At 64.4% G+C, this 13,817-nt stretch overlaps 2 protein-coding genes across 2 annotated transcripts; both read left to right on the top strand.

The window, feature by feature from the left end:
• On the top strand, nt 1-2,485 carry CHLRE_11g476300v5 (uncharacterized protein). The gene is made up of 3 exons (XM_043067631.1): nt 1-46; nt 271-392; nt 1,367-2,485. The coding sequence occupies exons 1-3, from the start codon at nt 44-46 to the stop codon at nt 1,698-1,700; spliced, it is 459 nt and encodes a 152-aa protein (XP_042919636.1). The 5' UTR covers nt 1-43; the 3' UTR covers nt 1,701-2,485.
• A 1,041-nt stretch (nt 2,486-3,526) lies between these two features.
• Nucleotides 3,527-12,132, top strand: CHLRE_11g476250v5 (uncharacterized protein). Its single transcript, XM_043067630.1, has 14 exons — nt 3,527-3,920; nt 4,038-4,230; nt 4,569-4,680; nt 5,240-5,409; nt 5,802-5,964; nt 6,180-6,251; nt 6,434-6,784; nt 7,082-7,201; nt 7,641-7,845; nt 8,219-8,379; nt 8,757-8,885; nt 9,211-9,357; nt 9,592-10,340; nt 10,601-12,132. Exons 1-14 carry the CDS (start codon nt 3,854-3,856, stop codon nt 11,421-11,423), a joined length of 3,462 nt encoding a protein of 1,153 aa, XP_042919635.1. The 5' UTR covers nt 3,527-3,853; the 3' UTR covers nt 11,424-12,132.
• The last annotated feature ends 1,685 nt before the right edge of the window (nt 12,133-13,817 follow it).

Here is a 13,817-nt window from a genome sequence, read left to right as displayed (position 1 = left end):
CCCCGCGTGTGGCTGTGTGGGGGGGTGCATGCGTGGGGTGCAGATGGTGGGGGCGCGGCGGTTGTAGGGGAGGGGAGGTCACGAGGACCAAGCCAATAGCGCGGCAGACCGTTTGGTTTAGTTTGGGCTGGTACTTACAACCCCACACCCTTCTCTCTCCCACCCTCCCCATCCACCCTCCCCCCCGCGCCCTACGTCCTACGCCCTCTCGTCTTATTTAACATGCATGGAACCCCACCCCACCCCCACCCCTCCCCCATCCCCACACAGCGGCTGCGCTCCTGCCTGACCAGCTCCAAGTACAACTACTTTTCGGGTGTGGCGGCGGCGGTGCCGGCAGTGCTTGCAGAGCTGAGGGAGGAGGTGCTGGCCAGCTTCAGGCTCAACAGCAGGTGGGGGGTTTGGGGATTACATGCATTCAGTTTACGAGGTGAAGTCGTAGCCAGGTACAAAGGTACACAGTAGTCGTCGTTTCCGATGTCCGCGGAGGGGGGGGGGGGACGGGGGGTTGGGGGAGAGGGGATTGTAAGTACCAGCCAAACCAAATTAACCCAGGCTAAGGGGTGGGGTGGGTTTGTAAATACCAGCCCAAACTAAACCAAACCCAACGAAAACGAGTGGGGGCTGGGAGGGGGGAGTGTGTGCCCGGACCCAACGATAAGGTCCCATCGTCACCAGTAAGCCCACCCAGTCACGAAGTCAGGGGGTTAGAGGGGTAGAGGGCGCTGTACGTAGGAGGGGGGCGCGCTGTATGTTGAATCAGCGAAATGGAAACGGGAAGTGCGCATGGGAAAGTGTATGTGTGTGTGGCAGGTGGCGCTGGGGGGAAGGGGGCGGGGGCGTGTGTGCAGGCACGCCGACAGACCGCACACTCGTACATACACACACACACACACACAGACATACACTGGCGGCAGCACTGCGCTGTGGTGGTGTGGCTGCTGATTCGCCACCGTCCCCTTCAGCTCTGCACACACACACACACACGTACACGTACACACACACACACACACACACACACACACACACACACACACACACACACGTACACACACATATACACCGCACGGGGGGTTCCGCCGTGCCCCGTGGTGTCCTCACGTCATGCCCTCACCAGATGCCCAGTGTCAGATGCCCCAGCCAACCTCATACGTTCGTAGTCAACCATATCAGAAGTCTCTCGCAAATCTTTCCTCCTTCCCTCCCGCCCTCCCTCCCGCCCTCCGCACTCCGTTGCCAAAGCGTAGTCTACTTTGTGCTGGTATCTACAACCCTCCCTCCCTATGCCCTCCCTCCCTCCCTCCCTCCCTCCCTCCCTCTCTCCCTCCCTTCCTCCCTCCCTCCCTCCCTCCCTCCCACCCCCCAGGCTGCTGGGCCTGATGCAGCGCCTGGCGGTGTGGACACACAGCTGCGAGATCAGCGTGGCGGCGGCGGTGCAGGACGGGCTGCGCACAGGCGGCGGCGGCGCGGGCGAGGAGGCGGCGGAGGGCGGGGTGCTGGGCGGCGCGTCAGTACTCAGGGGCATGGGGCTAGGGCTGAGCGGGCCGGAGGGGGCGGGAGGGGCAGGAGGCGGGGCAGGAGGTGGGGGAGGTGGGGCGGGGGGAGGGAGGAGGGGTGGGGGTGGGAGTAGTGGGGGTGGGGCGCGGCCGGGGGCGGGCGGCATCCGGACGTCGATGTCGCTGGCGGACTGGGAGGACTGAAGAGGGAGGGGTTGTATGCTAGAGCCAAACCAGTTTGTACCAAGAGGGCCCAATGTGACACATGTGGGCCGAGGAACTACAGTGTATAGAGCGGAGGGTTTCCCCTCTCAAGGATGTCATGACGCGTGATTTCGGCACGCAAGGGCATCGGCGCGGACGTGTGGGCGTCAATGAATGGGGGGTGTCCAGGGGCGTGCCAAGCAATGGTGTCATGGCGCGGCAAGCAGTGCTGCTGGCGTGAACGTGACAACGTGCTATGAATTCTGATTTGAGTGGGATTGCGTGGGGGAGTGAGGGGCCATGAGGCTCCCTCACCCGCAATGGGGCGTGTGTAGCATATGGTGCTGGAGTTCAACCGGCGACATGTATGCGCACGTATGGGAGGTGCGTGCGCGGCTGTGCGCGCACATTCCGTGATTCTGGATTGTGTGTGGGTGCTGACGACAGGATTACAATGCTAACAGCCGCCACGGACGGAACTGCCTGCCGCCGCTGTGTCCGTGTGTCCGTGTGTCGTGCCGAACACCCGAACACCCGAAGCGGACGACTGTGCTGCTCGCGGTTGCTACTTGTGACTTGTGAGGCAGGGCTGCCCGCCCGCGCTAGCCATGAGCACATACAGCGGGTGGGAACTGAAGCACAGCAGCAGCGTTGTCAATGCAGGACAGGAGGGGACAAGTAAGGGGACGGCGGCGTGCCCCTGCTGCCTGCGGTCGGAGTGTGCGGGGCTGACTGTGCACCCGCGTGCAGGCGGACGCACTGCCGCTTTGTAACATGCTGGGGCCTGCTCAACGTGCTCAACTGCCCGACAGCTCGAGTGCTACACAGCTGCCGGGGTCACGGTGTCTGTGGGCACTTGGCGGCATACCGCTCTGGTCTGCGTTTGCATCAGTTTCGCACAGGACGTCAATAACCGCCATACGCGGACTCCCGACGCCCACCCTTGCCCGAATTGCTGGAAAATGCAACCTCGACTTCACTCACCAGTTAGATACAAGCAGCAAGTGCACTTTAGAGCGGTTTGGTGTTGTGCTAAAGAAGGGCGCAGCGAACCCATAAATTGGACTGGCAATTGGCTCGCATGTTAACAGCACTTTTAGCTGTCTTGAACGGGATGCGCCGCCCTTGGCGCCGCCTCAGCTCCAGAACAACCGAACCTGTACGAGTGCATGCAGCTGTTGGCACCATCCGGCACTGCAGGCACGGAAAGGGCTGAGCATTTATGCCGTTGCGGAAAGGTCACATGTCCTGGCATACTCCGAAACAGGACGGGCATGCGGTGGTTGAGCACGCGTTTAAGCACTTGAATCGCGTGATGCCAGGCTATCACAGGGGAACAATGGACATGCTTGGCTTTGGCTGGGCTGACGGCTGGCAGAGCGGCTGGGCTGTCTCGCGCTCCTTGCAGCCTCCGTTTCAACGTCATGTTGCGTGCGGGAGTGGACATGTCGGGCGACTGGTTTCGGGCCATGCCGCGGGCGTCATCACATAATTGTATGCTCGCCTCAGGTGACTGACGCAATTGGCGTTCGTTAATGTGACTCTTGGAGGATCGTGTGTGTATGTATCTGCATGTCTCACACATAACATGTCCGTCGTCACACCTTGCTTTGCTTGCTTACCGATGTGCCAGACATTAGACGATGTAATTTGAGGTTGATGCGAGCAAGAGGTGAGGGAAGGGGGGCACGAGCGTATTGGAAAACGCAGCCTCGCCAGCCTCGCAGCCCTCGCCTGGCTCGCAATCGTAGATGGCTCCGCACGCGTGTTCGCCCTGAACCCCAAGACCAATGTAAGAGCACCTCACAAACTTGCAGTGTCATATACTTACAGACCCCACTGACCCCGAATAAAGTCCAGGAGACCGCGAGTGAACCCAAACGGCGTAAAGGCTCCCACAATCCCGACTTGCTTTTGGTTGGGGTCGTCTGTCAGGAGACGAGGCTAAGCGACGTGCTAGACATCATTCCAGCCTGTGGGGCTCTCCTACTTGCTTTTACGGTGTTCAAGAGCGTTCCTTGAGCCGGGCCTTTCCTTGTGCTCTAGCCTGCGCTTGAGTGACCAGGATGGAGGTCTGATTATAGAATACGAGCACAGTCGTCTCTTGCCCAGCTGCGACAAGGTTCAATTGCTTACGCCAACTTCGCCTCGCCATGGCGCTGGCGTGCCAGAGGCAGCAGCTGTGGAACGCTGCGCTTATGGTATCTGTGCTAGCTTCAGGTAAGAGCCGGGCTCTGGCTTGCCCTCCCGCGCGTGTGGCCTGTAACCTGTCGGGCACATGCTCTGGCAAACCTCCTGGGCTTCGTTTTACTGGGCTATTCTTCGCCGGCCCCGCAGTTTTGACGGCAACAGTAGCTCAGTCATGTTTGCCACGGAGGCGCCCTGGTACGCAGTCCATCTTGGGCCAGCTGAATGGGACGCAAGCGGACACAGTGGAGCCGTCGTCGTTGTCAACCTTCCAGTGCGACTATTGGACACTGCCGAAAGAGGTGATAGAGCAGGATGCATCCTGCGAGCCACAGGACGCGAGGTGAGCGACGACTGTATTGCCTGCTTCGCGACTGCGTGTCAACGAACCCTCCACACGAGTCTGCTACGCCTCGGAAGTTACCCGCTCGTGACGTTCGCCCGGAGCGCTCACACCTCTTCCGCTCCAGCGCATTCCCCTGAAGCCTGCATAGAGCTATGCCAGCGTGGGGCCCCACGCTAAAGCCACAGAGGCCAGACTCTGCACTACAACCTATGCTCTCTCCGCTCCGCCCTCCGTGGCCCCTTGCACCCCAACACCTCTCGCCCTAGTACCTCCTTCCTCCCTCCCCCAAATCCACCAACTCCCTCCCCCTCCCCTCCTCCCCCGTACGCGCACAGCACGCCCGGCTACCTGCTCTTTGAGTTCTGGCGCCTGGACAAGGCCGACCGGCCCGACCAGCGGCAGCTGGAGGACGTGTACTTCCTGGTGGCCCGCGGCGCGCAGCCCAACGTGAGTGCCGCCGTACGACGAACACGCCGTACGAATATTCCGTACAGCGAACGTGCCATTTGAGCATAGCGAGCGGCCGGGGGGGGGGGGTCTGGCGGAGGAAGGGAAGGGGTGGAGGTGGAGAGGGTGGGTGGTGGTTTTGGGAATGGAACCTGTGGCGTCGCGCCGCACCGAGCCAGCGTTAAGAGGAAAGGCGTAGGGACGGAAAAGAGGGCGGGGACACGATGCGCGCCTGGGGAGTATTGACATCTAGCTGACGCTGGTTGGGCAGAGAACGCCCCCTGCAAGCTCGCACGGCACGGCGAGTGTATGTGTGTGTGTGAGCGACATGTGCGGAGCGCGCAGGCAGGCGCCCGGCGCCGGCCGCAGCACACGGGTGCAAGTTAAGCAGCTGTCACACGTGGTGCATGCCGCGATGCAAAACGTGCATGCGCACGCCCGTGCACCCATGCTCCCTTTCCCACGCCCGTGCCACTGCCCTGACGCTCTCACGCATGTCCACCTCTCCAAATGTCCACCTGTCCACCTCTCCACCTGTCCGCCTGGTGGCGGCCCACAGGTGACTTACTCGGGAGGCGGCGTGTACTACGCCCCGCCGCGCGCGTCGCGGCCCCAGAGCGGCAGCAACGGCACGCTGCAGGACGGCGACGCGCAGTCGTACTGGCGGCCCTACCACCGCGTGGTGGTCCCGGCCAACGCCACCAGCAGCAGCAACGGCAACGGCAACTGGTGGGTGGCGGGAGGCAGCGAGAGCGGAAGCGGGAGCGGAAGCGGGACGAGCGGAAGCGAGAGCGGGAGCGGGAGCGGAGGGCTGCAGTTTGTAGACCCGGCGAAAGTCTAGGCTTCCGAACCGGAGTGGGGCGCGCCGGGGGGAGGAGGGAGGGAGGCGAGGGGAGGAGGGGCGGCAAGGGGCACGGTGTGAGGCGCGCTCTGACCCCTCGTTGTGTTGTGCCCGTGCTGCTGCTCATGCTGTGCCTTTTTCGGATCGTGTGCGTGTTTGATGCCCTGGCATTACGATTGTGCGCTTGCCGCCCCCCGTGCCACACCAACCGCCATGCCTCACAATAACACACCGCCATGCACACAATAACACACAATCACACACAATAACACACACTCAGGTACGTGACGGTGGGCAACATGGACATGGACCCGCGCAACGCCGTGCTGCGGTACCGCGTCCGCGTCAGTTGCCTGCCCTCGGCGGCGGCGGCGCCCTGCCCCACGCCGCTGTTCGCGCAGCCGCCCTGCAGCGGCCGCGGCGCCTGCTCGCTGCCACCCAAGGTGAGAGCGTGCGAGGGTAGCGCAGGCGTCGCGAGGGCAGCCGCATGCGGGGGCGCCGGTGCGGGTGCCTGGCAGCTGACTGGGGTATGCGCCGCTCCGCATCGATGGCCTCGGAGCTCGCTCCCCTCCTCCCTTGACGCCGCTGCGCGCCACGCCCGTGCACCTGCACGTGCACAACACACAAACATACACACTCAACTACACACACGCTACAGGGCATAACGGACCTTCCCGAGCTCAACCGCGTGTGCCTGTGTGAGGACGGCTGGGGTGACTACGGCTGCCAGGTGGGTCGGTGGCGCTGAGGCGGAATGGCGCATACGTGTGCATACCGCATGTACGTGGCGTGATAGATACGGAATCACAGAATTGGTAACATGCAGTTTGACGCCATGGTCGTTCGTTGCCCTTTACCCGGTGTGTTCGATTGCCGACCCTGCGATCCCAACATTCCGTCCGCTCTCCGCAGACGTCGGCGCCGGCTCTGGCCAACGGCGGCGTCGCCACCGCGGTCGTGCAGCCGGGCGCGTGGGCCTACTGGCAGCTGCGTGTGTCGCTGCCGGATGGCACCTCCATGCTCGGCAACCCCGCGCTGCTGGTCGAGCTGAACCGCGGCGGCGTGGGCGGCGCGCCGGGCAGCGGCCTCCCCGGCGCCAGTGACGGCGGCGGCGACCCGGTCTTGGTGGTGATGCCCAAGTCGCAGTCGGGCAGCAACCAGCTGCCATGGTTCACGGACATCACGCGGTACGCGGACCTGCGCTCCTACTTCCTGCAGCAGAACTTCCACTACCAGCTGTTCCGGGACGTGCAGCTGTTCCAGGTGGGCGCCCCGGGAGGAGGCGGGGTTACATTCATGATTAGTTAAGGAAGTGGTAGGGGGGGGGAAAGGTGTGTGTGTGTTGTGTGTGTGGGGGGGGGGATTGGATGGGTGGGGGGAGGGGGTACAAAGATGGATCATCATGGAGGTAGACAGCAGGCAGCTGCCTCAGCGTAGGCTTAGCAACCCCCTTGTACCGTTGCCCACTTTAACCTGCTGCGGTGTTGGCGCCCATGCGGCCATGCAGCTCGTGCTTAGGAAGCCCGCAACCCCTCCTGCTGCTCTCGCTCCCCCACGCAGTCGTCGCCCTTCTCCAGCGCCGGCAACCGCTACGCCGACTTTTACGTGGCGGTCTACAACAACGACCAGCGCTTCCGCGACCCCGCGCTCATCGCCAGCACAGCTAACGTGACCATCCGGGTGAGTGCGTAGACGGGCGGGGCGTGTGCGGGGCGTGTGCGGGGCGTGTGCGTGGCGTGGCGTGTGCGTGGCGCGTGCGTGGCGTATGCGTGGCGTATGCGTGGCGTGTGCGCGGCGTGTGCGTGGCGGGGCGTGGCGTGTGGGGTGGGAGGGGAAAGAGAGAGGGGGAAGGAGTTTGTGGCAAGCCTGTGGCACGCGGGCGAGCAAGCGGGCGTGTGTGGCAGGCGTGGCAGACTGTGTGTGGGTCGGTACGGCAAAGGGCATGGAGCGGTGTGTGTGTGTGGGGGGGGGGGGGGTACATTCATGATTACGGTAGTAATGGAAGTGGTAGACGGTAGACAATCTTGGGGGGCGGGACTGATTGCGCATATGGACGCTTTACTTGCTTCCTGTCTGCTCAATCACTTCAATTTGCTTTCCTTCCACTGCACACACGCAGGCCCGCTGGCGGCTGCCCAGCACCATGGGCGGCGGCGGCAGCGCCGTGCCGCTGTGCCCGGGCGACTGCTTCGGCCGCGGCACCTGCTACGACCCCTGGGACCTCACCAACATGGCCGCCAGCGGCACCCTGCCGCCGCCGCTGCTGCCCGTGCTGCCCAGCAACACCGGCAAGCCCGCGGACTTCCAGTGCGCCTGCCGCGGAGGTGAGCCAGCAGGGCAGGGCAGGGCATGCTGGTGGTGGTGGGGGGGGAGGGGAAGTCGCGGGGGGTGGGGGTTCGTTGTTCCTGGGTTTTCCGAAAGCTTGGAATGACCGAGTACCAGAAGCTAAAGGTCGTTCGAGGCCAGAGCGACCGCGCGGTGGTGTCAACCGCGCGTGGCAGCCTCCTTTGGGCTCAACACATACCCGTGCTCTCTATATCCATCCCGGAACCCCATCCCCGAACTCCATGCCTGCACCCCACGCCCGAACCCCATGTCTGCACCCCACGCCCGAACCCCATCCCCGAACCCCATCCGGCCATTCCGGAACCCCATCCCTCAACCCCGATCCTCTGCCCTCCGCGCCCGCCCACACAGACGCGGGCGGCACGATGTGCGAGGGCACGCTGCGCAACCTGTCGGTCAGCACCGGCGGCGACGGCGGGCGCGGCAGCCTGGTTCCGGGCCAGTGGTACTTCTTCGTGCTGCAGATCGACCCGCGCAAGTTCGACTACCGCAACAACGACGTGGCCATCCAGGTGAGGGTGCAGGGGAGGCGCAGGCCGTGCTTGTGCGTGTGTGGGTGTGGGGTTGGGCCCAAAACTAAACCAAACCAGGCTGCGTGTTGTAAGTATTAGCCCAAACGGAACCAAACCAAGCCAAGCCACGCCAGAGGTAGGAGCACAGGTGGAGGCGACAGTTGAAAGCGATAACGGGGTGGGTGGGTGGTGGGTGGGGGTATGTGTCCGAGCCGACATGCGCCGCCCCCTCCTCTCCACTCTGCCCGCCGCCCCCGTCGCTACCGCTGCTACCGCTTGCCTCGCTCATGCCTCCTCACGGACACCACCTTGCGCCTCACCACCTGCCTCACCGCCTGCCTGCCTCACCGCCCGCCTGCCCCTACCGCTCCGCACAGTGGTTCGCCAAGGACTTGACGACGGACCCCGCCACCGCGTACGCCAACGCCTTCCTCACCATTGACGAGCACGCCTTCCCGCGGGAGGCGCAGCTGGACAGCGACGACCCCTTCCGACGGGGCTGGCAGGTGGGGACTGACGGGGCGTGCGGGTTTGCAGGGTTCTTGGGAGGCGTCAGGTAACGGGCGGTAGATGGAGGGATGGCGGTTTTAAGTGTGCGCCGTGCGCGAGGCATGGGGCGCTACAAGGAGGCGTAAGGGGCGCGGGAAGGAGCTCTGGCGCACCTGGACACAAGGGGCCCCAGTCGATCTCGGACTGCATGCTTCGCCTTGCCGCCATCCGCTCGCTTGATGTCCTACAGTCCCCCGCACCCCCACCCCAACCCCACCCCACCTGGCTACGCCTTCACTTCTTTAATAATCACGAATGTAACCCCACCCCTACCACACACAGATCTTCTACAACTCGCTGGCGGCTCGCAGCAACCCGCCGCAGCCGCTACAGATGAAGGGCTCGGACCTCAAGCCCGGCTACAGCTACGTGCTGGGCGTGTACAACAGCGAGTACGTGCGGCTGGCGCCCTACGACTTCACCGTCAGCGTGAGTGGACAGAGGGTGGTGTGTGTGGGTATGTGTGTGTGTGGGGGGGGGGGGATTCCTATCCCAAAATAAAGGGCTGAAGGGGGATGAAGGAGATGAGACGGGGAACTGGGCACGTGTGATGGGAGCAACGTAGGCACGTGCGTGCAGGACAACAACAAGATGCCGAGTTGCTTACCCCACCCCCCTCCACGCTTTCCTCACACACACACCCTCTCTCTCACACTCACACAGGTGTACGTGCCCGCCGCCAACCGCACCTGGCTGCACCCCTACATGTCGGTGGTGCTGGGCGTCACCGCCTCCATCATCCTGTGCCTGCTCATGACGCTCTGCCGCCGCCTGGTGCAGCGCTTCGGCTGGGGACCCTTCCGCGCCCGCGGCGGCCCCGGCGACCCCGCCGGCGGCGGCCCCGGCGGCCCGGGCGGCCCTGGCGGCCGCGTGGCGGCAGCCCACATGGCGCCTCGCCAGCAGGGCGTTCCCGGCCACATCATCGACGGCTTCCACTCCTACCAGTACACCGCCTCCAAGGCGGAGCGCGAGCACCTGGCGCGCAACCAGCGCGAGCACGAGCAGCAGCAGGCCTTCCAGGAGCAGCAGCAGCCGCCGCCGCCGCACGTGCTCGGCGGCGCGGTGGAGCTGGGCGTGATCGCGCGCGGCCAGGCCGTGCCCGTGGGTGGTGCCGGCGAGGGCGGCGTGGACGCGGTCGCGGCCATGGCGGCGGCTGCCGCCGCCGCCTCCGGCGACGGCGCCACGAACAATCAAATGGTGGTTGGCTTCCCTCCGCCGCCGGGCGCCACGGCGAGCGGTACGGTCACGGCTGGGTCAGCCAGCACGCCGACGTCGTCGGCGGCGGCGGCGAAGGCGTCGGAGGAGGAGGGCGACGAGCCGCAGTGCACGGTGTGCCTGTGCGAGTACGAGGAGGGTGAGCGCATCACGCAGCTGCCCTGCAAGCACGACTTCCACTCCACCTGCATCAACAAGTGAGGAGGGAGGGAGGGGAGGGGAGGGGAGGGGAGGGGAGGGGAGGGGAGGGGGAGGGGGAGGGGACAGCGAATGGTGCAGCGCACTGTGTAAAGGTGCAGCGATAATACGGGATACTCGGCTCCAAAGCGGGAGTTCATTCCATCACCTTGACAGAAAGACGCTGCTGCCACCAGTCCACGACTCGCCACCCACTCTGCCCCTAAACGTTTCGTCATCCACTCACCGCTGGCTTCTCCTCAAACCTCGAACCCCACAGGTGGCTGCAGACGCACTACACCTGCCCCATCTGCCGCATCTCCCTTCTGCCCGAGGAGGAGCAGCCGCAGCAGCCGGCGGCGGCGGCGGGCGTGGACGGCGCGGTGGTGATTCCCATCGGCGCAGGCGGCGTCGTGTCAGCTGCGGACGAGGCCGCAGCAACGGCCAACGGCAACAGCAGCAGCATTGCGGCGCGGATCGTGGCTTCGCGCCGCGCCTCTCACAACCCCGCGACGATCGCGGCGATGCCCAGCGGCCGTGGCATGTCGGCGAATGGCCGGCAGGGCTCGGGCCGGCGGCGGCAGGCGGCCGGCGTGGCGGAGAGCTTGGTGGGCGCGGCCTCGTCCGCCACCGCCGCGGAGCCCGCGCCCGCAGTGCTGGTGCCCATGGCGAGCGGTGCCCGCGGCGGCGCGGCGGCGCCCACGTCAGCATCGCTGGCGGCGGCGGCGGCGGCTGGCGCGGCTGGGGCGCAGCACGGCACGGTGGTGGCGGCGCCGCCGGCGGGCGCGGCGCAGCTGGTGGCGCGCGGCCCCTCGGCGACCCTGGCCGGGCCCTCCGCGTCCTCGTCAGCCGCAGGGTCAGCGGCAGCAGTCGCCGTGGCTGGGCCAGCCGGGGGCTCGCGCTCGCCAGCGTCTGCGGCGCGGCTGACGTCGAACCGGCTTGCGTCGCCGCGCCGGCCCGGGGCGGCGGGGGCGGCGGCGCCGCTGCCGCTGCGGGATGCGGCGGAGGCGCCGGCCCCGGTGGCGGCTGTGGCGGAGCTGGCGATTGGGGAGCTGCCTGGCGCTTCGCCGGGCAGTGGGCTAAACAGCATGCTGCAACGGTAGTGAAATGCTTGCTTCAAGGTTGAGGTCGTGGGTCGGGGTATGATCGTGCCGTACGTTGGGGAGGGGTGGGAGAAAGTGATCTGCAACAGCTGCATCTGCTGCGAGGGCAGTGGGCGGGTGGGCTTGCCAATGTTGGAGACGGGCCTGGTGCGCGCTGGCGCCCACATGAACTAGGCCGGTTGCGGATCTAGACAACGTGGATAAATATACCTGATAAGCGTGAGAGCGCGGGGCTCTCACTTGGCTGGCGTTTCTGTGTGTTATGTGACTTATGAGGCGCATGGCCTTGAACGCTCAAGAAGTGTTGGTGGCTGATACAGATGCCGTAACAAAATGCACTGAATTCTCTGTACCGCAATCCCGGTAATCATTTGTGGGCAGTCAGTGGCTCAACTGCTGTCCAGGGGTTCTTACGCAGCGTTGACTTTTGCTCTTGTTAACTGTATGCATGTGTGGGGTGCGATGGTCGTGCATGGCAGGGGTGCTGGTGCCCGGTGCGCGGGACACACTTGAAGGGGTGCGGGCCCCACGTGGGGGCATATTTACTGCGATGTTGAGCCTTGGTCTCATATCTGAACTGTCGCTTAATGTAATTGAGTGGGAAGTCGGTGAGACGCAGCCCTTTGCTACGCCCTGAAGCGCAACGCAAGGCGCAACGTCGTCGCACCGCAGCCTACAGTACTGGAAGCAAGGAAATAAGTACAGCGGCTGCGTGTGAGCCACTGGCAGCTGACGCCCCCGTGATTGAGCTGAAGTTGCATGGACGCGCCACCCAGCCCAGCCCCAGGTATAGGTCTTGACGCGGCAGTTGGTTCGTTACTCCGCCACACGACTCAGCGACATCACACCAGGCCACTAGCAGCGACAATTAGCCGGCAGCAACGGCTATGCCAGTTGCTGCATGCTTTCACTCCGTGGCTGTCTGACTGATGCAATCATCCACCGTCTCCCACCGTCACTGCCCACTCAGCCCTTCCTCGCCGCGCGGATACGTCCATCCTCCATCTCCGCCTGCGCCATCACGGGACGAAACTGCGCTGGTAGCGAAAGTTATCCACCCAGTCCTATTGATTGACTGGCACTTTACGCACCTCCTGGTCCTGACCACATGGGCATCCGGACTCCCGGAACCCGGAACGGGCCCGCCAGGCGTGCCCGCCCTTGGCCACGACCGCTTGCCTCTTCGTCACGCCGCAGGTGCGCCCGCCCTTGCAGCTGCCAGCGGCCACCACACACTCTCTCTCGTTCGCTTCTGTCAGCGTTTGGCCGCCTACCCTCCATAGCCTCGGGCCCGTCTCAAGCCATGTCGGTAACAACCCGCAGCACCTGTAACCGGCCACGTGCACATCCGGCGCGGCAGCGATTGCCATTGGCCAGTCCGCCAGTCCGCCACTCCTCTGCCGCTTCGAACGCGAGCCCCGGTCCAAGCAGCACAGCGCCCAAGCACCGACTGCCATCTCATGTAAGCTCCGCAAAGGCGCTGCACGACAGCAGCACCCGCAAAGCGCCTCCTCCTGCCCGCGCTCGCGCACGCCCGCCAGGACCTTGCATGCACCCCCGCCCCGCGCCTTCAATGTCTGAACTCCCTTCGATGTCTGAACTCTGAAGCGTTCCGACCACGCCTGGATCTCGCTGACCGAGTCTCGCCGACCGAGCTACTCGTACTAGGAGTGGGTCGAGTGGTCGACACGACGACACCACTGGCGCCGGCATCACTGATGCGCAGATTGTTGTATACTGTACACTTGGCACTGCATAGTGTGTGTGCGTGCGACCGCACCAGATATTCTTGCACACATTCCCTCGGCCTTCCAGTTTGCGTGCGGCAGTAATGCACATGCGTGCGCGTGCATGCAGCTGTTGCTACACTTACATATCCACACACAGCCACACGCGCACGTTTTGTTTCACACACATACACACACACACACACACACACACACACACACACACGCACACAGGCCGAAACCATGTGTGGCAGCTTACGACAACGCGGGCTGGGCTGCGTTCTTGGCAGCTGTGCGCCTCCAACCAGGCCGCCAGCTGTCTTCGCTGTCCAGCTTGAACTGTTGAACACTGCCGCCAGACCGCTACCTGTCGCTGGCGCTGTGGTTTGCCGCCTAATATGGGCGTTTTGCTTTCGAAGTTTGCTTGGGTGTGGGCGTGGCGGCTGCTGCTGACGCGAACCGGCGATCCGCTGTGTGCCGTGTGCGCTGGGCGCCATGCTCCCCTAATGTCGTGCGGCTTGACCCCCCTCATGTCATGCACTTCCCACGTCATCACCTAAGCACACGGCCTGCGCGTGCACACTGCCTTCGCGACTGGGGTGCAGGCATGTGGCATGTCGTAGCCCCGGCGCCATTCCGTTGGCTTGCAGCGATTTAGGTAAATCCG

The sequence above is a fragment of the Chlamydomonas reinhardtii genome, chromosome 11, assembly GCF_000002595.2.
Source record: "Chlamydomonas reinhardtii strain CC-503 cw92 mt+ chromosome 11, whole genome shotgun sequence".
In the NCBI taxonomy this organism is placed as follows: Eukaryota; Viridiplantae; Chlorophyta; class Chlorophyceae; order Chlamydomonadales; family Chlamydomonadaceae; genus Chlamydomonas; species Chlamydomonas reinhardtii.
The sequence above is the reverse complement of the archived record's forward strand: the minus strand, read 5'-3'. Positions and strand labels throughout refer to the sequence as shown.